At 39.4% G+C, this 26,691-nt stretch overlaps 1 protein-coding gene across 1 annotated transcript; it reads left to right on the top strand.

The window, feature by feature from the left end:
• Positions 1–148: 148 nt before the first annotated feature.
• GPR180 (G protein-coupled receptor 180) lies at positions 149–25,769 on the top strand. The gene is made up of 9 exons (XM_068425471.1): positions 149–284; positions 2,783–2,941; positions 5,782–5,976; positions 9,431–9,611; positions 9,817–9,866; positions 13,398–13,555; positions 22,135–22,326; positions 22,684–22,761; positions 24,423–25,769. Exons 1-9 carry the CDS (start codon positions 149–151, stop codon positions 24,579–24,581), a joined length of 1,308 nt encoding a protein of 435 aa, XP_068281572.1. The 3' UTR covers positions 24,582–25,769.
• The last annotated feature ends 922 nt before the right edge of the window (positions 25,770–26,691 follow it).

Here is a 26,691-nt window from a genome sequence, read left to right as displayed (position 1 = left end):
TATTGGTTCTCTCTCCTCTCCTGCCCCCGCCCTCGCCTGCCCCGCGCCCGCCGGTAACCTGGAGCGGGGGGGCGGGTGTCACGTGGTGCGGCGGCGCGAGCCCGGGGCCGGGTGGGGCGGTAGCTGTGGCCGCCGGCGGGTGCCGGGGATGCGGTGGCGGCTGCTGTGGCTGCTGTGCGCCGCCGTCTGGTCGGGTGCCGGCGGCAGGACGCTGCGGGGCGGTTTTGCCAGCGCCGCCGCACGGCTGGAGCCCTGGCGGCCCGTGGCGCGGTTCCAGTTCCACGGTGGGTGCCCGAGGGAGGGGAGGGGAGGGGAGGGGAGGGGAGGGGAGGGGAGGGGAGGGGAGGGGAGGGGAGGGGAGGGGAGCGCGGCGGGGAGCACTCCGCGGCCCGGCCGCGCCGTCCCTGTCCGCCGTCCTGAAGCGGGGGAGGGGAGCCGTTGGGGCGCCTCAGCGCGGCGCGCGGCAGGAGCCGTTAGGGCGGCAGCCTGAGGGGCGCGGGGAGCGGCGACGGGGTCAGCCCGGCAGCCCTCCCTGCGCCGGGCTGTGCGGCGGGGCTGATCCGCTGTGCGGGCGGTGAGCAACCTAGGGGGAAGCCGGGCCGGGAGCGGGAGCCCGCTGCACCCAGGCAGTGGGAACAGGAGTTGGAAGCCGCCCGCCGTACCACGCACACGGCTTATCGGCGCGTGGCGCGGTGCTGTCGCGGGCGCTCGGCGCTGCGCCCGCCTTCGAGTCCCGCTCCCTGACGTGGCTGGGGGGTGTCCGGGAGAGCAGAGGCGGCTTAACCCTCACACGCATCTCTCCTGCCCTCCTGGAACCGCGCTGAGTGAGAGCGGTGCTTAATGCTGCACCTGTCTGTCTCACGTCACTGGGTGGTTTTAGCATCACTGTGCATCAGAATGTAAATTTTCACCTGATTATTCCCAATGGCTTTTCTTCCCTGTGTTATTAACTCCTTGTTGGTAATAATTCCTGACTGTTAGTTAAGCGGCCTGGCAATGGGCTAGAATCCTGTTACAACAGCCACTGCAGAAATACAGGTTCTTGCTACAGAAGTTTTACTTTGCAAAAAGAGATATATGCAAGCATAGTGGGTGCCATATCCAACGAGGCTGTGCCAGACAGCATGCTTTGCCTACACGCTCAGCATTTCGGTAGCTTAAACTATTTTCTTTCTCAGTTAGCTTCATGGCAGAAGAGTTCTGCAGAATGCTTTGAAAGCCAACCCTGAAGATAATGCTTACACAGGCTTCCTCCCAGGCTGGAGGAGTAGTGCGAGAGGAAAACAAAAATGTTTGCAAGAAAAAAAAAAAATCTAGTGGGATGAAGAAAGATGTGACATAAGCCAAGAAAAGCTGGATTGTGACCTTCCAGCACTGAACGAGAGATAATAGATAGGGTGAGGATAGCTTGTGGAGTGACTTCAAAGCAGTTAATTATCACTGTCCTAGAAGATAATTGTGGAAGCACTCTAAATAGATCTAAAGAAAAAAAAAAAGTGCAGTGCTTAAATCTGAGAAAAGGACATTAAGATTTAAGATGAGTGGTTTAGGTGTTCAGATATAATTTATTCTACAAATTGATGTTGCATATTTCCTTAGAAATATTCCTCTTTCTGCATGAGTACCCACAACTATACATATTTTGGGTCTTAGTGAAGCCGTGTGGGCTTTGTTTACAGCCTTCTGTTAATTTTTCAAAATCTTTTATTAGCAACTTAGGTCAACTGTAGTCCATATAACATTTTACAGATCCCAGGAAATCATCTTTTTAGAGGGTTCATTGCAGGACCGCTATATTGCAGCTGGCTCCGAACAGGCAAACCTTCCTGGCAAAGCCTTATTTGAAGCTGGTAGTAGTCTATTGACTCACATGCAGCTGGTGCCTAGGTTAGGTGAGAAAGGAGATTGCTCTGACAGTTTGAAAAACATACAAAGCTTGCTTAAATTGGAATGAATGTGTACTCTTGCAGTACTGAATGATTTTTATTCTCCATTAAATCCTGTCGTTTAATTTAGGATACTGTTACATTAAAAAAGTCTATGGCAATATATAACGAAAGAATTTATCAAAATAAGTTTGAGGATTGTAGAATTACCCAGACAAGATAAATTGTGTTAAATTAGCTAGTTCTAAAATAGCTAAAACATTTCTCTGTGTCAAGATGCAGACTGTAGGTAGACTGACACATTAGAGAACACTTTTGGAGTTTGATTTTCTTTGTATCAATTTGACATCTGTCATCTATAATTAAGTATTTTAGCTCTAATCAGTCCATAACATGAAGGTCCATTTACATAAGTTATTCTGGTATTAGACTCAAGAGCCTACCCTATAATGCTCATAATCATGCTACAAAGGTCATAAAATACTGGACTTTGAACAAATTATTGAGACTGATTGAGGCAGTGTCTTTACTTGAACTCGAGAAAATAAATTTTGGGGTGGAAGGGAAAAAAAAGGTTATCTGGACGTCTGTTTTAAAAAAAAGAGAGAGAGGGGAGGGAAGGCAATGCAAGGCTGTTTGTAGTAGAGAAGGTTAATGACATTTGGGTTACAGTGAAGGTTTGTTTAAGTACCGTCATAGAGAATCGTGCATGCAGTATTGTGTTAATGAGATGTATGGGAATTGTTTTTGAAAGGTGTAAAGAATTTTATGAGAAGTAGTGGTAAAAGTTTAAGAAATGAAGTGAAGCTTTAGTGCTGCTACTTATAAAAAATCTAGCTTTTTGTTTGCAACTGACATCAAGGCGGAGTAGTTGATTTTATTTTTTAAATATCAAGGTGACCATGCTGTTCTGTGTGTCAGAATCAAGAACGTAGCAGTAGCTGTGACAAAAGAAGCTAGACTTCACCTGTTTCAAGCACAGGAATGGCAGAAGCTTCAGAACAGTATCCAGGATTACAGCTGTACAGAGAAGTTCTCTAAAGCTCAACTGACAAGTGAGTTGCTACTTTTTTCCCCTTAGGAATTAAGTTATCTGTGTATCTAGAACCCTGTTATCTGTGTATTTAGAATATTTATTTCAGTGAATTTGGACTTTGCATCATCTTAAGTAAAAGCAGGACTTTGGCCTTCTGTAATTAAAAATGATTACAAGGAAATGTAATTGCTTTGTTTGCATCACTTCAGAAGACTTTGTTTGTGAGTTATATTTAGTATACTGCTGGAAAATGAACAATCCTTGACAAATTACTTTAATGCAAACAGCCAAACTTTATGACTAGTTCTAGTCTCATGTTCTCACTTGTACACAACTCAGAAAGGATACACGTTTGGCTGAAGTTTTCATTTACTCATTCAGTGCAGAGGTTTTTTTAACTCTGCTTGGAGTAAAAGTCTCTTTTTTCTTTCTTCTTTTTAATCTCAAACTTTTCCATAAAAAAAGGTTGTGTTGAGTATGTGAAAGAGTTTACAAAGAATACCATCGTAAGATGCAACTGAAAAACTTAGAGAATGTAAATGTTTGAGACAGTCAAATGTACACTTTGAATTGTGACTTTTATTGCAGTGGAATGAAAAAAACTAGAGGCAAACTGATGGAGCCTGCTGCAGTTGCTTCTAGAAGTGAATACTTATAAGGTCGGAGTATGTAGCCCAAGTACACAGTAAAAGGGTAATTTTGTGCCTGAAAACCTTTTTTTTTCCGTACCTTTTTTTTTTCCCCTTCACAACCTCATAAACATTAGCTTCCCCCCGACACCCCCTCTGTAAGGTCATCTGTGAAAATTAATCTGGGTTATGCTATGTTACTTTATAACTTGCTTGCATTATCTTTTAATATTCTTTTACCCTTTAATTTTGTGATTTGGTATTCATCACTGAATCTCCCATTCAAAGGTTTTTAATATTTGAGCTGCTAATTATACCAGTACAGAATATACAGGTTATCTTGTTGTCTTTTGTTTATGGAGGAACATTTCTTATTTGTCAGGAGGCTCCTGTTCTCCAATTCCATGGAAATGGCATTTTTCAAAGATGAGAAAACAAAAATAAAAGGGTATTTTCATGATAACACAAACCTGTCACACTTTGATGTACAAAACATGTCAGAAAATTTTTAGTACAGTATCAAAGATGAGCTAATCAGGATAAAGCTTAGCTTGAGTGTCCATCTAAATTTAAAAGAACAGTAAAACATTGAAGCATTCAGTTATGTAACTGGAAGACAAACATACTGACATAATCATTTTTGCACCATTTATTGATTGTAATATTACAAAACCTACTTAAAGCATAAATTTTCCTTTAAGAAATTAAATTAATAGTAGAAACTTCATTCAAATATATCTTAAGTGAATACAGCTTCTTTTTTTAAATACATTTCCTTTGTGCAGCCAGAATCCCTAGAGTAACAACCTTTCGTTTGGATTAAACACCATATGAAATCTTAAAACTGTGTTTTTAAAAATCTCTTTTTTTTGAAGGGAGATGTTTCACTTTGCATACTTGATTGGTAAGATATGTAGCTCCAGAGTGGAATGCATACTTACCATTAGCTACACAAGAGAAATTGCCTGTGTTAGAACACTCTTTTTTTTTTCTGGTTCATGTGTTGTCTGAATTTGTACTTAATGACAATTGCTGCAGAGAGACACATCATACATTTCTTCCTGGATCCTGATGTTGATCAGTTCACGCCTTCAGAGAATGGAAAATAACTTGTTGAAGTTGAAACAAGTTTGTATAAATTACATAAATGTTTTTCACAGGTAGGCTTCAAGTTAGGAATTAGTTCTAAATTTTGTCTACAAAATATTTAGGAATAATGAGTTTGCTAAGGGTTGTTTTGTATGTATATTTGCACCTTTTTCATCTAGAAAGGCCTTTGCATAAAAAACAGAAATAGCTCGTTTTGTAGAATTTTTATGAAATTTTTCTCTTTCTTCATCCTTAGCCATTGTCATCTTAAACTATTAAGGTGAATTAATCTACAATCCAGTCGTCATATTGTTATTTCTTCTACAGAGGTGACTTTCATTTATGGTTGAGCTGATTAGCACTCAAGTGCAGTAATCAGTGTAACAGTATTTACTATTCTTATAGTTTCACCCAAACATACAGAGCTACAGATTTCATTTTCAGCAAGTGTTTATTTTGAAGAGATCGTGCATTCATTGATAGTTGCTTTTAGGAAAAATAGTGGTAAAGATCAATGAGCCGATGAAACTTCAGTCTCTTACATAGTTGGTTTTAAATGTAAACTGATTTGAAATATGCAATTTTATTAAAGAATGGTCTCTGCCCTTAGCTGTTAATTGAAATTCGGTCTATTACGGTTTGGGGAAGATGCTGTAAAAGAGGCTAAATTGCACCTTGAAAGCATGCACACTATTGTTTACCAATCTCATGTGTGGCTGTTCCTGTTCAGTGCTCTAAATGTCTTTGAAAACAGAGTAGAATAAATTTCACAAAAGTATTTTTCCTACAGCAGAGGTATCTGTTGGAGGATGGAAATGTGCTAAGCATAAGAGACACAGTTTGCAGTTACTGGCTTCTGGCACAAGGGAGCCCTGCCAGCGAAACCGAAAGCTGAGAGATGGAATGCGGTACATATCCTCACCAACCTTTGCCTGCACCTCTTTGAAACAAAAGGCAAGGATGGAAGTGTGGCCTCTGGTGTTATGGCTAGATTTCAAAACAAAGACTGCTTTGTACTGTATGTAGTTTATAACCTGTATGTGATGTTGTGGATTTAAATTTCATCTTCAGTCAGAGATTAGTTTTCTAAAAACAAACTAATTAAGTATTTACTCCTTTTTTTGTTTGTTTTCTTCCAAAGTGACTGTGAACCACACAGAGCAAAATCTGACAGTGTCCCAGATTCCTTATCCAGAAACATGGTATGTGTTTTATGTAGACAAGTTTACCTGCGAGGAGAATAATTCTGAAACCGAGGATATTCAGTTTGAAATGGTCTTACTAAACCCAGATGCAGAAGGGAATCCATTAGATCACTTTAGCGCAGGGGAATCTGGTAAGATTTTTTTTCTTAAAATTAGATTTGTAAGTTAAGGATCTGATCACCCAAACAAATCAGTACTTACTATGCTTGGAAAAGTGTGGCACTGGGGAATGGATAGCAGTCACTTATATTTCAGATTCTACTTTCTCACGGAGAGTAAACTTTAATTCATTTTCTGGCATTACAGAAAAATCCTTCCCTTTCTCTAAAATGACTTTCCAAAACTTGCCTAACTGGAAGCATAGATGCACAAGGAAAGAGAGTGTTGACATCTTTGCTAATAGGTATTTTCCCCTGTTGAAGTTGTAAGCTTCTGCTTGAATGTAAATTTGATCCCTGATTTTAATGAATTTGCTTATTTAATTAGTGACATTCCTTAGCTGTGTAAAATTTGATCCGGTGCAACACGAGTACATGCACGATATAACATTTCACCAATACAATTTCAGTTCAATGTTTGGGGCTAAATATCTTAGTCACATGCCACAGTTTAGATGAGATATTTGTCAGTCCTGATTTTATTTTATTTAAGAAATGCAATTTTAAATCTTTAAACCTGCAAAGAAAAGCTTCTAGAAGTGACTCAAGACAGCAGCTGAAGAAATGCCTACATAAAACTATATGCTTTGGATAATCCAAACCAATTTAATGTATGCTTCATTGCATTGCTTAGCTTCACTGCTCTGGGAGGCTTTACCAACACATTACTAACCTAGGTCTGTTGTAAGGGAAGAGCCCGACAGGCTTAAGTCTGCCTTCATATACAGATTTAACCTACATACCCAGAATAAGCCTAATTGCTATGCTAAGAATCATGTGCCCTACTGTCATTCTTGGGCTCAAGGGGATATAGAGAGAACAAAGGCAGCTCCCTTTTTGAAAGGAAGAGAATATTCACTGAAACATTTAGCAGAATCTGTAAGAAAGTAGCACTGTTAATCATGTGTCTTTCAAGGCTTATAAGTTGACCTACCTGTCTCTTTAACTTCTTACTTGTGCTACGAACTTAGTTGACAGTTTTTGTTTGGTGAATTTTGTATCCAGAAGTGAATTCTAGGTTAATTTACTTATTCTCAAAAAGCAGACGTAGCATTCTTTTGCTAAATCAAGGGGCAAAGCAGCTATAAGATATCATGTGGCCCTTAGAAGTGGTGTGCAGACCTCCCTAGAGAGGCATCTCAGCTCTGTATTAATTTTGTGGGAAGACTTTAAGCGCTTGGAAGCAGAACTGAACAGCTTGCATGCCGAGCAAGGAGGTGTAGAAGTGTGTTGGATTCATGTATTTAGAGCTGACAAGTAGGAAACAGGATGAGCTTCACATGCCATGTCTTCCACGATTGCAGAGGAATACCTCTGTTTATTCAGAATTAAAGCCTGCAACACTGCCATGGATTCTGAAGTTACATGCCTGTGTCTGCTTTCAAAGAACTGATGAGGATTTCTTCTCTCTCTCTTTTTTTTTAAATGCATCTTTGGGGAATAATTTTTGTCCTTTTTCCATAGAGATGTGTAACATAGAACATTAGGGCATCAAAGAAAAGCTTCATTCTTGGTTCTTTCACTCGGGCAACTAAAACCTACATAGTTCCAGATGGTTCTAGTTAGGTCACCCTTCATTTTAGTTACTGAAGTTGTGGCCTAACACAGGAGATCTCAAAAATAAATGGACTATAAGGAAAGTATAGGAAAGAACTTGAGACTGTGACCTTGTGTTTAAGATGTTTGCCTTGAGAGAGGAGGAGGCCTGGCTTCTGATCCCTAGCAAGTAACCTTTTATCATTTTATATGGTATGTTTTTTTATGGAAGACATGGTACCAGTGCAGTGTTGGACTTCTAAGGGTAGCTGACAAGGTAGACAGCATTTTGAAGGTCTTTGAAGTTAGATATTTCAAATTAAGGTACATATGTTTTATTTTCTCTGTCAACTCTAGGTTACTTGAAAGTCAGGAAACTTAAAAAAGGCAGGTTGAAAATTACCGTTCTGGTTTTTTTTTATAGTTGTATTTCAGTGCAACTTTCTCTTAAATCCTTTTGGTTTCAAGCCAATCATCCACAATCTGTCTTTGGTTGGAAGGCGCTTTCTATCCTAAATGTTTTAGTGTTTATTAAAAGCTAGTTGATTTTCTTAAAGAGTTCTCCGTGTTTACCCACTCGTCATGGTGAGAAATAATTTATCTACAGAATCCTTGCCAGCTTCAGTGGTGTCTTTTGAAGCAGAAAGATAAAGAGTGAAAGGAAGAATAAGAGATTTGATCTAAAATGCATATTTTTGTCAGTCATAAATCATGCTTTTTTATAGGTATACAAGAGAAGCAGAGTGGTCTGGAAATTTTTGTTTTATGAGTCTTTATTACCTTATGCTCTTTTTTCTCCCATTTCACTGTGTATGTGTCCAAGCTGATTAATTTTAGCCATAGAAGTTACAGTACTAGCGACTATTCAGAACTCATCCAGTTTTAATGTTTTTCAACTTAGATATTGAGATGTGTATAATTGCTCTGTTTCTAATCTCTGAGTGGGCTGGTTGAATTTTTTAGCAGAATTGTTTTACTGCTGGAGGAAAACATTGTTCAGAATCTGATTCTGTGGGCACCACTTGGTTTCAAGGAAGGCTGGAGAAGAAAAACCTAAGTTGTTTGTGAGAAATTTCTATTTACCCGTTTTTGCTTATAGCTCACTGGCTTTGACCCTGTGGGAGCTCATATGATGGGTTCCAAAGCTTCTGGACAACAGAAAAGATTTCCAGGATCCAGGTCTTCAGGGAAGCATTTTACCAGACTACTGCCAGACTGAAAATTAGAGGACTTCTGTTTTGTAAATAATATCAAAAACTTTGGGCATTTCTTCAGATTGGTGCAAAAATAAATTCCACTCTATGAACTTGTTATTGTTCTCAGTGCTATTTTTCTTTATCTAAAAAGTTTTCTGTCTTGGTCAGCTGTGCTTTTTGGACTAAATACTTTATGTGGAGGAAGAGTGACACCCAGTGGTTAAATAGATTCTACAGAAGTCTGTTCTGGGTTCCTCTCGTCCCAGGTTCTGCCTTTAAAAATTAAAGAAAAAAAAAGAGCTAAAAATGAGTCCTTTAGTAAATATGTTTCTGACTGATCAAATGGGCTACACTTATTTTCTGTTTATCAAGAAACTATATGCCACTTTATACTATTTCAGTAGTTGCTGCAAAGCTATTTGTGTTTGAACAGAATTTCTCCTACACTTAGAAAAGATATTGCTGAATAAAAAATACTTTGTCAGATCAAATAATAATCAGCTCTATGAGCAAAGTCGCTGACTTTCTTGGATAAAATAGGCTAGGATTTAGTAATCTTATCTGTACTACCAGTTTTGGGTGACAGTTACCAAGTACTTCCCAGTGATTATATAAAAAACATATTTTGTTTTAGTTATTTACTGCTAGTAGCAACATTTCTTTATAAAAACTAAGCTGTATTTCTTTTTTCACAGGATTACATGAATTCTTTTTCCTGCTTGTCCTAGCATATTTCGTAACTGCTTGCATATATGCGCAGTCCCTGTGGCAAACACTTAAGAAGCGTGGACCTATGCATACTGTATTAAAGGTGTTGACAATTGCATTACTGTTGCAGGCTGGTTCAGCTTTTGCCAACTACCTGCATTTCTCAAGGTATCTTTGCTTATTTTTGCTTTCAGTCTTAAGACTTGAAGAACATTGTGTTGTAAAGATCAGTACATGATCTTTCTTGCGGTGATTGTGACAAAACATAGGACTGACTTTTTAGAACTATGTCATTGCATAAATGTACTTTAAAAGAGAACACACATTTAAGGCTCACTCACTTAAAAAATATCATATTTTATTCTTTTATCAGTTATTCTAGAGATGGAATAGGAGCACCTTTTATGGGAAGTCTGGCAGAATGTGAGTATGCTTGTCTACTGTTTCTAACATATTTCTGCACATTAATCTGTCTGATACATTAGCGAATGCTGTTGTTGGACTGTACTATTATCTTGGACCATACCACTGGATTTTTAATATAAAATACTAGAAGTTGCTCTTCTGAAAAAGAGGTTTTATTCTGGATGTTTACAATAACTGTATTTGAAGCTATACAATTGTGATATTGGTTAGGATTTTTTTAAAGGATTTTCTCGTCTGAAGATTCCATCCTACAAACACTTAAATACTGTCTATCACATCAGTAAATGTTTCAATACGTTGAAGGGTTTTGTGGAGTTTGCATGATCTAGAGTAGTGAAGCTTTTTAGGAAACAATCACATTTTATGGAGTGTGTCATTTCACTAGCAAATTTAACATTGATTACAATGAAAAAGTAAGTGTTTTACAGCACAAGTGATATGATTAGAATGATGCAAAAAATGCTTATATAAAAAATTTATGTTAACAAAGCATTTTTCTCCACTCTGTATAGCTATTCTGAGTTCTCAATGGAACCGAATTCTTATAACATCCCTTCCCAAAATGCTCTAATTTGCACCTGCTGGATTCTTCAGGGTTAAACATTGTTGGGTTTTTTTTCTGTAGTTCACATTTGAAGCATTGGGGAGTTCTTTCTAAGTAAATACATTGCCTTTTGATTGGCTGGAAGCACCCCAAGAAAGTAATACAGTGGTAGTGAGATAGCGTTGGAGAATAACAGCCTATATAGAAAAATATTTCCCTTCTTAGAGTTCATTTAGAAGCTTGCAGTTGGAATGAACAGCCTCTTGATGGCACTTGGCACCACAGTAATTGCTTCTTTCTTGTTTTAACCATTTGAGTTAGTAGCTCTTTGCAGCCTCTTCAGCAACTGTATTATTAAACTTTCCCTCTCGTCTCCTGAAATGAAATTAAATAGAGAATACGGAGGTATTCTCCTCCACAGTGAGAAACCCAGTGTTAACTACCCAGCCAGAACTTCAGAGCTGCATGTTAGATTTTCTGTGTATGTATTATAGTGAAGAGCCCACTTTTATTTGTTTAAAGCAAAGGTTGTTAAGAATAAAATAATATTTCTTAATCAATAGCTGAATTCAGCTAAGAGAGTTTTCCTTTCCTACTGTTTTTAAGATTCATGGTTCCCAAAACAGTAAAAGAGCAGAAGTAATAGAAATGTGGAAAGCTTCAGTGTCAATTACAATTCTGAAGAATGGCTGATAGCAAGTAGTATAGTTTGAAAATGGAAGGTGCTACCATTTTTCCTATATCAGAACAGAAATCCAAGTTAAAAGTAAATGGTAAAATTTCCATTGACTTCAGTGAGGCCAGAATTTCTTTCTAGAAACCTGTTCAGATACTATCCTGAGCAATAATTCTTTTCCTACCATCATTTAGTCTTTACCATGTGTAAAGACCTGACCTTTTGTCTAATTTATTGCCTTAGTCGCATAAATCACACAAATAGTGCTGGCACTCAAAAGCATCATGAATAATGATCTTTTAACTTCTGATAAGATCAAAATGTGAAAAGTCTAAGAATATTATGCCTGTTGAACAGCCAAAAAAGATAAATTGTAATGAAATCAAACAAATGTGGTATCAGCTCAGTAGCATGTGACTTTACACTGACCCTGGGTAATTTTAGAAATTTCTCTCAACCTTCTTATTTTCTGGTAAGATCTATGAGATGTCAAAAATTAAAACCAGTATTGAATTTTTGTCTTATACTATTTTGTCTGGGAATCTATTTGAATTGTTGCCACACTGAAGCAGAGCAATATCTATATCCAAGATGTGATTGAGAGATGATATCTGGCTATAACTTATAAGGCAAGTTATCTTAAGGAGTGACAGAAAATAAAATGCTCTCTAGAACATCCAGATTTGTTCAGTCATTTCTCTAGCTTGGATTTGTGACACTGGTTTGGCATGCCTTGAGTTCACGTAACAATTTTTTCCAGTGAGTACTATGTCTCCATAGCTAGCATTGTAAAATAATTCCAAGATCATTTTGCCCAAATTCAGTGCAAGTTCGTTTTATTAAAGAATGAGAAAGTTTCTATTTAGTAAAAGGTCTTGATATTTCTTAAATAGCAAAAGTCTCTGAATACATTAACAAGCATTTAAGCATATAAACTGTGAGAATAGTAAATATATCCCAGGAATAACATGTTGAAGTCTGTTTTATATCCATATTTTGCTAATATAGCTGAGTGTCAGGGAAGTATTGTAGCTGATCTTCATTTGACACACCTCCCTTGTGTGCGTATTAGTGGCAACATTTTCTGTGCCAATATTGTTAGTAAATGTGGAAGTGCATTAATCTTTTATAATACAGTCCAGTTGTACAGAAATAGAGGTTTGCTTTTGTGACATAGGAATATTTTTCTTGTCCCTGATAGTGTAAGAGAAAATTACAAATAAGGAACAAATGTAATTGAACTAAAATATTAATCAAGTGAAAAAGAAAGCACTGTTGTGTGTAGTGCCCAATCTCTAGTTTCTGAACCACATTTGCAACGTACACAATATAAGAATCAATTTCTTTTCTGCATCTCTGCTATGCCAGTACAATGAGCCAATTTGCTCTCAAGTCCAAACACCAATTTAAAAATTGTTTGATAAGTTTCGGTCAAAAACTTACGAGGTCTAAAGCTGACAATCACCCAGAAAGAAATCTTCAGTTCTTTCTACTGTCAGTAGTACTTCAGCAAGGCTTACAAGTAAAGGCTTTAATATATTCTAGCTTGAAGTTTTCTTTATTCAGATACAGCTTCAAACACAGGTTTGAGGCGCTGATTAAGAATGTAACTTTATGGAGTATGTGTTAATTGTTCCCAAACAGAGAAAAAAAAAAATGGACATAGCAAAATGAGGCAAAGGTAGTTTGCATTTAATAAAATGAAACACAGGCAAGTTGTTGCTCCAAATGAGGTTTGTGTTAAGAGTTATTCATTATATTTTCCCCTTTAAGTATCTGAGAGGGGAATTTGTCCTAAATGTGCTTTCTGTTGCAAGCTACTGCATCCTTAAGACAAAGTGCAGTTAAAGTACAATGCAACTGTCTGATTTTTGAACAAAAGTTTTTCAGAGCAAAGAAAGGAGTTGATTTCATCATGTTTCGTATTTGCAGTGTGATTGACATACATGTGATTTTAGTTCTTTAGCGTTTATAAGTCTGTTTATGCAGATGGACTCCTGACCCTAGACAACTTTGACACAAGAGTGGGATTTGGAAGGATGTGGCGCTGTGCCCGTGTTGTTGCAGAACTGCAGCATAACTAGAGGAAAGCTGACAGTGATCAGTTTGGTCACTGGAAGCTACTCAAAATATCCACATTTTGTGGCAAAGCAGCCTCAGCTAGTCAAACTATCATCAAAATTATGACTAAAGGTGATACAGAGGCATAAATATCCGTCCTTCGTTTGTGGGTGTATAGAACATTTCTCTTTGCTTTTGAAAAAACTTTATTTTTGTTGTGACTCTATTTTTCTTTTGTTTTCAATAGTGTGTGACATAGTCTCACAGATACAAATGCTGTATTTATTGTTGAGTCTGTGTATGGGTTGGACAATAGGCAGAATGAAGAAATCTTATGGCAGACCTCTTCAGTGGGATTCCACTCCAACATCTACTGGCATTGCTGTAGTAGTTGTTGTTACACAGGTTTGTATTTTATGTTCATTCTTATACTGAAATATACCACTGCTATTAAGTATGACAGAACCATGAACCAACTAATTTCAATATTTTATGATGGAAGGAGTATGAAGACTGGAAAAAAACCCACAGCATAATGTGCATCCAGTATGTCTAATAAGTAACAACACCTTCTCTTTACTTTAACAATTTAAGGTGTAGCTCCACAGTATGTTTTTGTTCAGCAGTAAAACCACTTAAGAAGTTCCCACAGTTTTCCAAACTCCTGGTTGTGCCAATTGTTCGTAGCATTATACTGTAAACCAGATCAGTGGAATGATCTAGATTGGAGGGGTGGCGGGGGGGGAAGATATTTCAGCGCAGTCATTTTACTGATCTGATTTATAATGTAGTCCTATAAATAGCTGTAATCGGTACAGCTGAGGGGTTGTGAACTACATCATGGGAGGTGACAAGAAGCAGCATGAGAGGAAAGACGAGAAAAGCTGCTGTGAGAAATTCTGTCACCAAAAAAAAATTGAAATCTTCAGTGTCCTCCTCTTAGAACCACTCAAATAGGATGTTTAATGGTCTTTTCAATCAATATAAGGGAATTTTTGAAAGGTTCATGTGCAGGATTGGTCTTGCAAATATACAAATGGTCTGGCACATAATTTCATTCAAATATTTTTCCATGAGTGTAAATTAGAAAGTCAAGTAAACCAGTAACTTAAAAGTAAATGGTAATGGAGATCATCCAACCCTGGTGGTGCCTTTTGTAAACAAATTTTTTTAAATCACAGCATAAAGACAAGAGAATCTGAAAGCCATTGAGAAAGAGAAGAGCAGGGAGAAACTGGAGACAGTAATGAGGAAGAGATCATACTGACGATTTTGTGCCATTTGAGTAGTATCTGTAATTAGTGCTGCTTCCAAACTAAATAAGCGGACTGCTAAAACATTAAGAGTAGCTGGGAGCTGACGTTTCTTGCTAATTAAGAATATAAACTGAAGGCTATTAAGGTCAATGGGACTGTTCAGATTTAAAGATAGGTTCATTCCACCTTACTTTGACACCCATCTAGCACCAGAAATTTTACATGCTGGTAGTAAAGAAGACTTCTAAAGTATTTAATTTTATTCATGCCTCTCCCCTTGCACATACATATGGGTGTGTTAGTACTCTGTCACTTGTGACTGGAAAGTTTGTTGTTGTTGTTGTTTCCTTTTTACTATACATAGAAAGGACACTCAGTATCATCAGCTTGATCTTTTTTTGGTTGTTACTTGTGGTAAAAATTGTGCCATGTATCATACATATATGCTGCTTCCCCCAGTGCTGGTCCATTACACATTTGTGTTGGCTCTTTGAGCACCACTGGAGCACTGGCACAAAGTTGACTATCTTTCTTTTCCCCATGAAGGGACAGCTGTGCCACATCTTTCTTGCTGGTACCGTTGGGAATGTCAGATATGGTAGCAGTCTTGTAGGAACAGAATATGGATATCAGACTATGTCATTGCTTGGGTGGTTTTGCACCCCCGTCTCACTGTCTACTGTCTCCAGCAAAAGTTCCCTGACACCAAGAGTATCCTCACCCCTTCTGGAGAGGATGTTTTCCATCTCATGGTTCAGTACATACAAAATATACCTTCTTCCAGATTTCTTCTCCTTAATACAGAATGTGGCTGTTGAGCTCAGGGGAGCAGGATCCAGACCGCATCGCCTCTATCAAAAGTGGTGAGCTCAAGACTTCATTCTCTGGATTAGTCTGTTATTCACTGGTTTGTCTAAGTTGACGTGGGTGTTGGACCTGCTGTAACAGGGCAATCAATGAGCACTTTCAATGATTAAAAACCTAGAATAACCTCCTTTCTGTCCTGCTCTTTCCCAGAGATTCTTATGGGAGAGACAGCTTCCTTCCATGCTAGAGGTTGGACAGACTTACGTGGATAATCAGAGATGTTCTGAGGACTTGCTGTGGAAGGTGCTGAAAACCACATGCATTACCCTAACACAGCAGATACAGAGATTGAACCGTGTTAATTTTATTGACATTCTACACTACCTGTCCTCATCTCATCTTCAGGGAAGTGAAGCAAGTGGACAGCCTGGGAAAACATGTTGTTCTTCAACTTAACTGCAGTTTTGACTAGCAAACTGTCTGACCCTGTTTGCCTGCTACTAGTTCAAATTACTCAGCAAATTTTCAGGGTTTTTTCTCCTCTTTGTACTGATGCTATGGATTCTTTCTTTTTGTTCTTTCAGAAACACCAGCAATTTTCTGGGCTGTGCTTACAGGTTACCATCAGTGTAGGGTGGACACAGCCTTCTAGTCAGCAAATCTCTTGTGGTCTTTGTGGCTGCAAAGAAGTAGCATCTCAAAGGAGGGACAAGTCAGCCATTCAGCTTCTCCCATTGCCTTAACTTGTTCTTGATTTCAGCCTCAGAACAAAAGATTCCCAGGCCGCTTGGTATTCATTAAAGATTCTACTCTCTGCTGCTGAGACACAAGCCTTGTTCAAAACTTTATTGATGGCAGGCCTTTCCCATCACATAGACCTGAGCAGTTTCAGCTTTCAGGGCTGATTGGAGTGGAGGCAATGATTCTAGAAAGATAGCTCATCACTTTGAACCTGACCAAAATTATATAGAATCTTATTGCATTAGATGTCATGCTTCACAGGGGTTCTTAGGTACACCCCAAAAGTGTGCTCAGAATGAGCTCTGCCTCTGACCTTAGATCTAAACCATTTTTTAATGTACTGGCACTGCATGGCATCAGATACCCAAGTACTGGATATGGTTAGAAGCAGCTAGTTAATCCATTTTGCCTTGCTACTACTTTTAATTTCCCTTTTGCTTCCCCCTTGCCTCTCAGAGATTATTTGTCCCATGAGAACCTGCCTTTACTGGAGATTGATATATTATCTTGGCTTACCATGAAGTCAGTGTTGGCATAGCGAAGGGTAGGAGGGGTTCTACCATAATTGTTTCCTCATGACAAAAAAGAAGGGTGTCTGGTTCTTCATTGTATGGACATTGAAGTTCAACTTGTATATCTGGAACATCAGGATGATGTCCGTGGCAAACATTGTTCTAGCATTTGAAGAGGAAGACCAGTACTGGACAGTGGTTGGTGTCCCCTGTGAACCAAGATAGGTCAGAAGTATGTGCAGGTGAAGTCAGGCATTTTGAACAGTGTATTTTGTAAACAAGGAGATGGTCATTGTCCTTTACTTTATGAAGAAGCAGTTGTGACTTTAATGTTGGACATAACTAGTGCAAGTCAGCTCTTCAGCTACCTAGCTCATCCAGTTCTTTTGTCTACAGCCCAAGCAGAGTTGTTCTTCTGGATAAAAATTAGGATTTCCCCCCTGATTTCTTCTCAGAGCTCAGACATAGTTCTGTTCACTGCCAACAAAAAATGTCTGTGGTATCCACTTCAGCAGGTTGGTGTCTGGGTGTTTTTTCAGCTTGTTCCTGATATTGCAGCTAAGTGAGCTGATATATGCTTTTCTGTGGTCAAGGTAAGGGACTTCAGGGCTTATTTACCTTAATTTCTCAGGCATAGCCAGCCAAAGAGATTTTGACTTCAAGATCATGCTTGTCTATGAAAGCTCTTCCTTCATTGAGAACAGATTACCTAGTCCGTTGTAACCTAGAAACACTCTGTAGCACAGATCTCTCTTTTACAGGATCCTGCTTTTCTCTGGTGAGTGAGAACAGTCCCAGCTCATAGTAAGAGCAATGACACATAGTTACTTTGTCCGAATTTCCAGTGTGTTGCACTGACTGTTCCATCTCTGTCTCTAATGCCTCTGCCTTCTGCTTATTTTGGAATAATCTAATGAAACAAGGAAGCTGGACTTCTGTGATCTTACATTACTGTCACTACACACAGTCTTTGATCAACTGATTCCTGTGTTGTTTACACTCTTTAAAGGGCTAGTCCAGAGCATACCCTGCTGTCAGACACTATTTTCTCATGAGGATTTGAACTTTGTTCTCATAATTCCTTTACTCCAGCTGTTTGTCATCTTCTCATGAAAGTGGCTTCCTTCATTGCTGTTACTATTGGTGTAGGTTAAGGAAAATTCAAACCCTCGTGTGCTCTGTTCTTCAAGGTTAAGCTATCCATGGGATCTACCATGAGTTCAGGATGGTAGACATCCCAGGATGGTAGATCCTAGAGTTCAGGATCTCATGTGGCAGGAACAGAATAGCTAGCAGAATCACAACCCTGGACTTCAGGAGGGCCAACTTTGGCCTTTTCAAGCAATTGCTAGGGGAAATCCCATGGGACAGGGTACTAGAAGGTAAGGGGGCCCAAGATAGTTGGTTAGCATTCAAGGACTGCTTCTTCCGAGCTCAAGATCAGAGCATCCCAACAAGTAGGAAGTCAAGGAAGGCTACCAGGAGACCTGCCTGGTTAAACAGGGAACTGCTGGGCAAACTCAAGTGGAAGAAGAGGGTGTACAGATCATGGAAGGAGGGGCTGGCCACTTGGGAGGAATATAAGTCTGTTGTCAGAGGATGTAGGGAGGCAATTAGGAAAGCTAAGGCCTCCTTGGAATTAAACCTTGCAAGAGAGGTCAAGGACAACAGAAAGGGCTTCTTCAAATACATTGCAGGTAAAGCCAACACTAGAGGCAATGTAGGCCCAGTGATGAATGAGGTGGGTGCCCTGGAGACAGAGGATAAAAAGAAGGCAGAGTTACTGAATGCCTTCTTTGCCTCTGTCTATACTGCTGGAGGCTGTCCTGAGGAGCCCCGGACCCCTGAGGCCCCAGAAGAAGTCAGGATAGAGGAGGAATCTGTCTTGGTAGATGAGGGCTGGGTCAGGGACCAATTAAGCAATCTGGACATCCATAAATCCATGGGCCCTGATGGGATGCACCCGCGGGTGCTGAGGGAGCTGGCGGAAGTCGTTGCTAGGCCACTCTCCATCATCTTTGCTAAGTCGTGGGCAACGGGAGAGGTGCCTGAGGACTGGAGGAAAGCGAATGTCACTCCAGTCTTCAAAAAGGGCAAGAAGGAGAACCCGGGTAACTATAGGCCGGTCAGCCTCACCTCCATCCCCGGAAAGGTGATGGAACAACTTGTTCTTGATGCTGTCTCTAGGCACATCAAGGATAGGGGGATCATTAGGGGCACTCAGCATGGCTTCACCAACGGGAAGTCATGCTCAACCAACTTGATAGCCTTTTATGAGGATGTAACCCGGTGGATAGATGATGGTAAAGCTGTGGATGTGGTCTATCTCGATTTCAGTAAAGCGTTTGACACGGTCTCCCACAGCATCCTCGCAGCTAAACTGAGGAAGTGTGGTCTGGATGATCGGGTAGTGAGGTGGATTGTGAACTGGCTGAAGGAAAGAAGCCAGAGAGTGGTGGTCAATGGGACAGAGTCCAGTTGGAGGCCTGTGTCTAGCGGAGTCCCTCAAGGGTCGGTACTGGGACCAGTACTATTCAATATATTCATTAATGACTTGGATGAGGGATTAGAGTGCACTGTCAGCAAGTTCGCTGATGACACAAAACTGGGAGGAGTGGCTGACACACCGGAAGGCTGCGCAGCCATTGAGAGAGACCTGGACAGGCTGGAGAGTTGGGCGGGGAGAAATTGAATGAAATATAACAAGGGCAAGTGTAGAGTCCTGCATCTGGGCAAGAATAACCCCATGTACCAGTACAAGTTGGGGGCAGAGCTGTTGGAGAGCAGCGTAGGGGAAAGGGACCTGGGGGTCCTAGTGGACAACAGGATGACCATGAGCCAGCAGTGTGCCCTTGTGGCCAAGAAGGCCAATGGCATCCTGGGGTGTATTAGAAGGGGTGTGGTTAGCAGGTCAAGAGAGGTTCTCCTCCCCCTCTACTCTGTCCTGGTGAGGCCGCATCTGGAATATTGTGTCCAGTTCTGGGCCCCTCAGTTCAAGAAGGACAGGGAACTGCTAGAGAGAGTCCAGCGCAGAGCCACGAAGATGATTAAGGGAGTGGAACATCTCCCTTATGAGGAGAGGCTGAGGGAGCTGGGTCTCTTTAGCTTAGAGAAGAGGAGACTGAGGGGTGACCTCATTAATGTTTATAAATATGGAAAGGGCAAGTGTCATGAGGATGGAGCCAGGCTCTTCTCAGTGACATCCCTTGACAGGACAAGGGGCAATGGGTGCAAGCTGGAACACAGGAGGTTCCACTTAAATATGAGGAGAAACTTCTTTACGGTGAGGGTGACCGAACACTGGAACAGGCTGCCCAGAGAGGTTGTGGAGTCTCCTTCTCTGGAGACATTCAAAACCCGCCTGGACGCGTTCCTGTGTGATATGGTCTAGGCAATCCTGCTCCAGCAGGGGGATTGGACTAGATGATCTTTCGAGGTCCCTTCCAATCCCTAACATTCTGTGATTCTGTACCTAAAGTTTCTTCTTAAAGCAGTATCACAGTTCCATCTCCGTCAGCCTACATTTCTTCCTCTCAGATGCATGCTTTTGTCAGGAAGATTCTATACGTAGGTGGAGGTTTTTTTAAATTTTCTCGGACAGTGTATGTCTCCGAGTGTATGACTCCCATAAATACTTTGGGAGTTAAATACTCCCAAAGTTAAATACTTTGACTCTTCCCAAGTATAAATGTCAGAAAGGAAAATGCTCTGTACAAGACTGCAATGATTTCGTAACTAGTAGAACCCTTGTTTGTTGCCTGGACATGTTCTACCTGGACTGAAATAACTTCTGTGATAGGAATTGATTAATTGCATGACAAAGCTAGTGCTGTAGACACAACTTTACCAAACACTGTCTTATTTCAGTCTTAACTCCTTGACAGAATTCTCAGTCAAGTAATTTGATCATTTGAAGACATTTGCTTGGAGTTACCCAGAAATGGAGTGTTATGGTGGGAACATTTGAAGCATGTTGCTCAGATTGTTTACTAGTAATCAGTGATGTTCAAAATGTGCATGCTTCCCATCTGTCTCTCTCCCATCCTTCCATTTTCCATCCAGGTAGTTGAGGAGTGACTGAAATGACAGCAGTCATGCTTGCTGTGTCGTGGCCTAGGTGAGGGAGGGGAAAAGCGAGAGAGTACTCTCTAAGGATATTCTAAGCGAAAATGATCCTGTCTCAACTGATGAGACTCAAGGACACCCATCTTTGGAACATACTGGTGGATTACACATTAAAAAAAATTAATTTCAGTAACCTTTTTGTCTTTATGTAGTTAATGTAGTGAGAGAGCTTTTGAATGTGTTCAGAAAGGAATCTGACTAATTGAGATTTCTAAATTGAGGCATACAATGTCTGCTTCTGAAGGCCTTCAGAGCTACCTCACTCATATAAATCAAATTTGCCTACCTTTCTTCAGAAAGCCTGCTTTGTTAGACACCTGAAACCTAAGTGCTAGTTAGATGTGTGCAGTAGGTGGACTGGATTCCAGTGTATATTCAAGTCTTAAAATGCCATTCAGCTGCTACATGATGCTGGGAGAGTCTAAACTTTATGGATATTCTAATTTGTAATGTTAACATTCCCAAAGTCTTAAAAAGGTGTTCTTCAGCAAGACCAAATTTTTATGCAACAAGTAGGCGCCTGCCTTCTACCCAGCTAAGATTCAGAAGCTAGGCACTTCTTAGTCTGTTTTTCCTTAGAGAATCTATCAATACTCTTTCTCACAGTGCTCCTACAGAATTGGATTCTGCAGCAAATGGGTACAGTGCTGAGAGTTAAGGAGGATTACTGTCTTTCGTGCAGTTATCTGTTGGCTAGAGCGTTTGTCCAGATGTTGGAACGGCACTTGGATCCCGTGACGCTCCCTTTTCTAGACCCTAGGAGGTTTCCAAGCCAGTTGCCTGCAGAGTCAGGCTTGCTCACTGTTTCTGACCTAGCTGATGTTGAATTCTTTTCTCCACAATGGCACAGCTTCAATAGAAGGGGTGGAGAGTGGCCCACCCAAGAACAGCCTATAGCCTGGCAGTTGGGGCACTCTCCAAGAAGGTGGGAGATGCAAGTTGGATATCCTTTAGGCAAAGAAGGGAATTGTGGGAGATCCAAGTTCAACCTGGGTGAATGCTTGAGCCTTTAGGCTATTTTATAAAAGGGGCAGCAGCACCACCCTCTTACTTCCCCATCTTTAAAAAGAAAAGTGAATCCTGTTAGGATTTTGAAAGAAAAGGCGTAGTCACCTACCTTTGAAACAAGCTTTACAGGTTGTGGATCCCAAGTGGAAGGAGACACCTCCCTGTAGCTCTGTGGAATCATTTCAGTGGGCTTCCTGCTGAGTAGGCCGACTATTTAACTAGATGGTTATTTTGGGTGTTTTGCTAAGGTGCCACATTCTTTCTATCCAAAATAAAGGAAACTTTAACTTGTCGAACTTTCTAAAAGTTACAGAATGCAAGAAGTGAGACTCTGTTCCTGCCAGTTGCACTTGGAGTAATAGTAGTGCCAAAAAGCAGTTCAGGCTAGGGGGGGTTTGCGTAACATGGCGATCTCCAACAAGCAGAGCGGAGCAGGACCAGTTGTGCAGATAATTTAATCTGTGATGGGAAGATTAATTGAGGTTTAGCATAACCTTGTTTATTCTGTATGTGCTTTGCTGTTGTTCCTTTCCAGACCTTTTTATTAATGTGGGAGCAGTTTGAAGATACGAATCACCACAGCTACCATTCACACCATGGCTTAGCAAGCGGACTGCTCATTGGCCTCAGAGTTTGCCTAGCTTTGTCACTGGCTGCTGGTCTTTACCAGATCATCATGGTGGAGAGAAGCACGCTGAAAAGGGAGTTCTATATCACCTTTGCCAAAGTATGGGTTACGTCAGGGAAACTAATCCCTTCTGCTGTAAATATAATTGTGGCATGCAGTTGACTGAAGCACTAAACTCTTTTCCTCCATAAGAAAGCTAATGTTTAAGTGTCTGATTTGATTAAATTGCACCCTGTCATCATACTCGGAGTAGTCATTTTAATTTGACAAGAAGTATAGAGCTTTTTTAAACAGAAATCCCACCTTTCATTGTGTGGTTTTCGTTCTGTTGATTGAAAATTAAACAATGGGTTCATAAAATACACAGAAATGTAAATGCAGTTCCTCTAACTGTCATCTCTTTCTTCTAAACTGGCATGTAGTCATTTTATAACTTACACTCATCTTCTCTTTCAGGCCTGCATTCTCTGGTTTTTGTGCCACCCATGTCTTGCAACCATTTCTGTAATATTCAGAGAATATCAAAGAGAAAAGGTATGTACAGGCAAGATAAAAGAGATGGAATTTGAATAGTAGTTGTTCTTCATGTTCAGTGTTTGTTAGCAAACTCATGCTCTTAGGCTGTTAATCTTATGACCCCAAAGCAACTTGAAAAGTCTTAGTCACACAGCTCTCATTGATGCTAATGTGAGTCATATTTTACAAAGGCATACAGGGTTTGAATCATCTAAGGGTAATCATTCCTAGGTTAAGGGCGGGGGGGGGGATTGTTAAGTCAAAGGAAAATGTAGAGGAGGTGTTTTGTTTTATTGTTTGCTTGTTTGTTTTTTAATTAAGAACACCTTGGGGATTCTTTTAACAAAGCTGGTAGAAAGATAAATCAGTGGATTTTTTTTGTTGTTTGCTTTTTAGTCTTCATCCTTTAAAAGCTTTATGAGGCTAAATAGGTTAGGGAACCTGTACCTGAACTGATTACCCTTTCTTTAGATTAAGAAATCTGTTCAAATACATAGTTTGGTTTGTAAGCTCTAAACAGTTAAAAACAAAGGTGGACTCACTGGGTTTCTCGTTAGCTTAAACATATTGGGAACTAGAGAACTAGTGTGTGGAGCCTGCCATGTTCAGATTAACTGCATTGTTGTTCTCAGGTGTTTGACTGCCTCATTCCAAGGTAGAGTTTGCTGCTTTTCTTTGTGGTTGTAACCATCTGTGCATTTTCAGAAATTGAGCTTTTATTTGTGTAGAGGATATGTAAGAGAAATAAAAGGGTTCCACTAAAAATATATACTAAATGAAATACCACGTTTGATTTAAAAAAAGAAATCTAGGGAGAAAAAAGATGCCTCTAGAGCTACTAATGAAGAGACTTTTTGTTGTTGCTTGATGAAAACATCATCAGGGCAGGGGGCCAATCTCTAGAGGTAGGATTAGTCAAGAAAATTTTTGCAATATTTTGAGATTTTTAACTTACTGAAGGGAGATTACAGTTGCTCTGCTTTTGCGTTTGGGCAAGTTTAACCATTGTGTGCAGCTGCAGCTCCTACATTATGTTAATTTAGCTGTGTTTTCTTCTTTAAATGCACTTCAATATAATAAAGAAATGCCTGATCAATAAATACTATATTTGTTTAAGAAAAAACATTTATTTTAAAAGACTCTCACGTACATAGACTTAGACTTTTGCTTTCTCAGAAACGGTAGTTACCTTTATGTGTTTGGTACATACTGCCTTACACATCTTTTACGGATGAAGAGACTTGCACTGAAAAGAGGTCTGGCTAAGTGAGACTGGTAAATCACTATCCTCACAGTTCCATGACTGTGCTAGTGCAAAGTGTTTTCGGGCTTTTTTTTTTCCCCACTCTGTTTGTTGTAAGAATAGAATATCTAAACATTACCTCTGCTTGTGAAACTGCATGGGTGGTGAATTGCAAGTCTGAAATTCCCCAGAACAGAGACCGCCAGAAGGGTTCTGTGACTTGCCCAGAGCTATCTACTGATTTAAAAACAGCCAGGTGTGAGAGTCTGAATCCCGGACTTGAGATTCATGTTCAAATCTTTTGTAACTGCAGCAGTATTAAAAGGTTTAAAGTTGAACCTCAAGCACTTACAGAGTATGCTTATAGAAATTTGTTTTAGGTTGTTTGCTGTTGGGTTTTTTTCACTTTTTCCTTTTCTCTCTTTTTTGTCTCTAGATTGTTACCATAGGTGTTATCCTCTGTCAGTGCATCTCCATGGTTATTCTCTACAGACTTTTTCTATCTCATAGTCTATATTGGGAAGTATCTTCACTGTCATCAGTGACATTGCCATTAACAGTATCCTCTGGACATAAAAATCGACATCACTTCTGAGATGTTTAGGAAGAATACATTATGTAATAAATGTGCAATAATGACCTAAATATACAGGTATTTTTGTCACAGGTATGTGATACATTGGTTTCACTGGAAAACTGAGTGATAATATCAGAGCACTTCACAGACCTTTCGTCTGACAAGGTCCCACCTGTTAAAAGTATTGTGGCGTGGAAAAATCCATAATTTGAATAATTTTATAAATATTGTTTATTTATAGCACGTGGTGCTGCACTGTATCACAGAAAAGTACGATGTATCTTTGCTCTCCCATTCACAGCCACAAAAAATGTCCTTGCTTTATATCAATACTAGGTTTGAATATCTTATAAAATGCAGTTCTTGAAACATCTGCAAGCTCAAACAAGTCTGAAATAGGCCAGTTGTGAAATTGGTGTGATGCGTAACGATGAGTACAAGTTCTTTAATTTTCATGCTTTAGAGAAAATGCATTTTATGTATAAGTATAAAAGAAGGGGAACCAAAAGAGGGGGAGTCCTCTAGAAAACACATGTAAAATGTCCACAACTGGCTGCGAGAAACTTTCCTTTATTATTAATGTAAAAGAAAAGCCTTTTTTGCAACTAATGTTTATACTGGTTAAAATTTTAATGGGAATGAAAATAGGGTTTATATCTGCCTTTTTCTTCAAATAAATGTAACTAAAAATTTCATCCAGTAATGAAGTTCTAAACAGTATTTGAGGCTTAGAAGACATAGCAACATAAAGTAATTAAAACAGCAGGCTTGCATCTTTTAAAGAAAAAAAAAAGGCAAAGAAAATGGAATGGGTGATGTGGTACTAGAATTTTAATCCTGATATAATTCATTTCTGTTACATTGAGGATTCAATCATAATTAAGCCATATACACAGATTAAATTAACAGAAGCATTTCAAATAAATGTTGGTTTCAGTCATCAACTACCCATGAATTCCTGCCCAAGGATACTTAATCAGGATTAAATTTTCTATGAATAATTGAAAAACAAAATACTCACTGGATTTGTTATAATCCATGTTGGCACCGGGTTCTAAGTAGCTGCCATCTTCCATCCATTGTAATAAAGCCATACTACTTTGTGATGCCCTAGCATTCAGAAAGCCAGTGTAAATATATACTTTATTGAAGTGCCTATTTATTGAGTATGATTAAATCGTGCTGACTTTTTTTTTCCTTCATAATAAGAACATACCTATTGCCATTGTGACTGAAATCTTTCTTTTTGGCTTTAATTTAGTATTTATCAAATTTTAGACTTCTTTTCATACATGTGTGTTTCTTCACAACATGGATTTTATTTTTTGGTAAATGAATGTTTGTTTCTTAACAGTGTGTATTTAATTATGTCTCTATGAAAATGTGAAGGTGGTGGGATTCTAGCTTTAAAATAGCCCTAACTTTTCCATTCACGTTTGCCTCAGTTGCTAGCGTAGTTGAAACATAAGTCTATTCCATTTTAGTTTAGAGGCAAAACTAGACGTTTGCCTTTGACTAAGGCAAAATGGCAAGATGACAAAGTTGCTCATTAAATCATCTCCTTTCTTATTGTTTGTAATTCAGATCAAGAATGGCAGGTTGAGGCTGGAAAAGATGAGATATTATGATTTCACACAATCTTCAGAATGATTAAAAGATTAATTATTACATTCCTCTGATAACCACACAAAAATATTATTGGTTAAAACTTCAGTCTTTATTTCCCTGCTTATCTCTGTACGTTTCATCTTCTCAAGAAAAAGGCACCCTGTTTTTGATAAGTCTCCAGTAATGCAGTAGAAGAGTTCTATCTGTCCTCATGTATAAGACATGAAATTCACTCATAAAACAGAATTTTCTGATAGACACAAGAACTACTTTGCAGTTTATGATCCATCATGACAAAAGTTTTAATCTATGCGTAAAAAACTGTATATGACTTTCAGAAGAGGCATTCTATTTGTTTTATTCTCCAGAATTATTTTCTTACTTCCTGTAGTCCCTCCAACTTCAATCTGTCAGTATTAAGGTAAATGGTATCTTAATTTCCACCTTATAAATATACCCTACAACAATTCATAAAATGAATTCATAGTTAATTTGAGTGTAAATATGAAGCATAAGATGT

The sequence above is a fragment of the Nyctibius grandis genome, chromosome 2 (genome assembly GCF_013368605.1).
Source record: "Nyctibius grandis isolate bNycGra1 chromosome 2, bNycGra1.pri, whole genome shotgun sequence".
Taxonomy (NCBI): Eukaryota; Metazoa; Chordata; class Aves; order Nyctibiiformes; family Nyctibiidae; genus Nyctibius; species Nyctibius grandis.
Note: the sequence above shows the minus strand (reverse complement) of the source record. Positions and strands in the feature narration are given on the sequence as shown.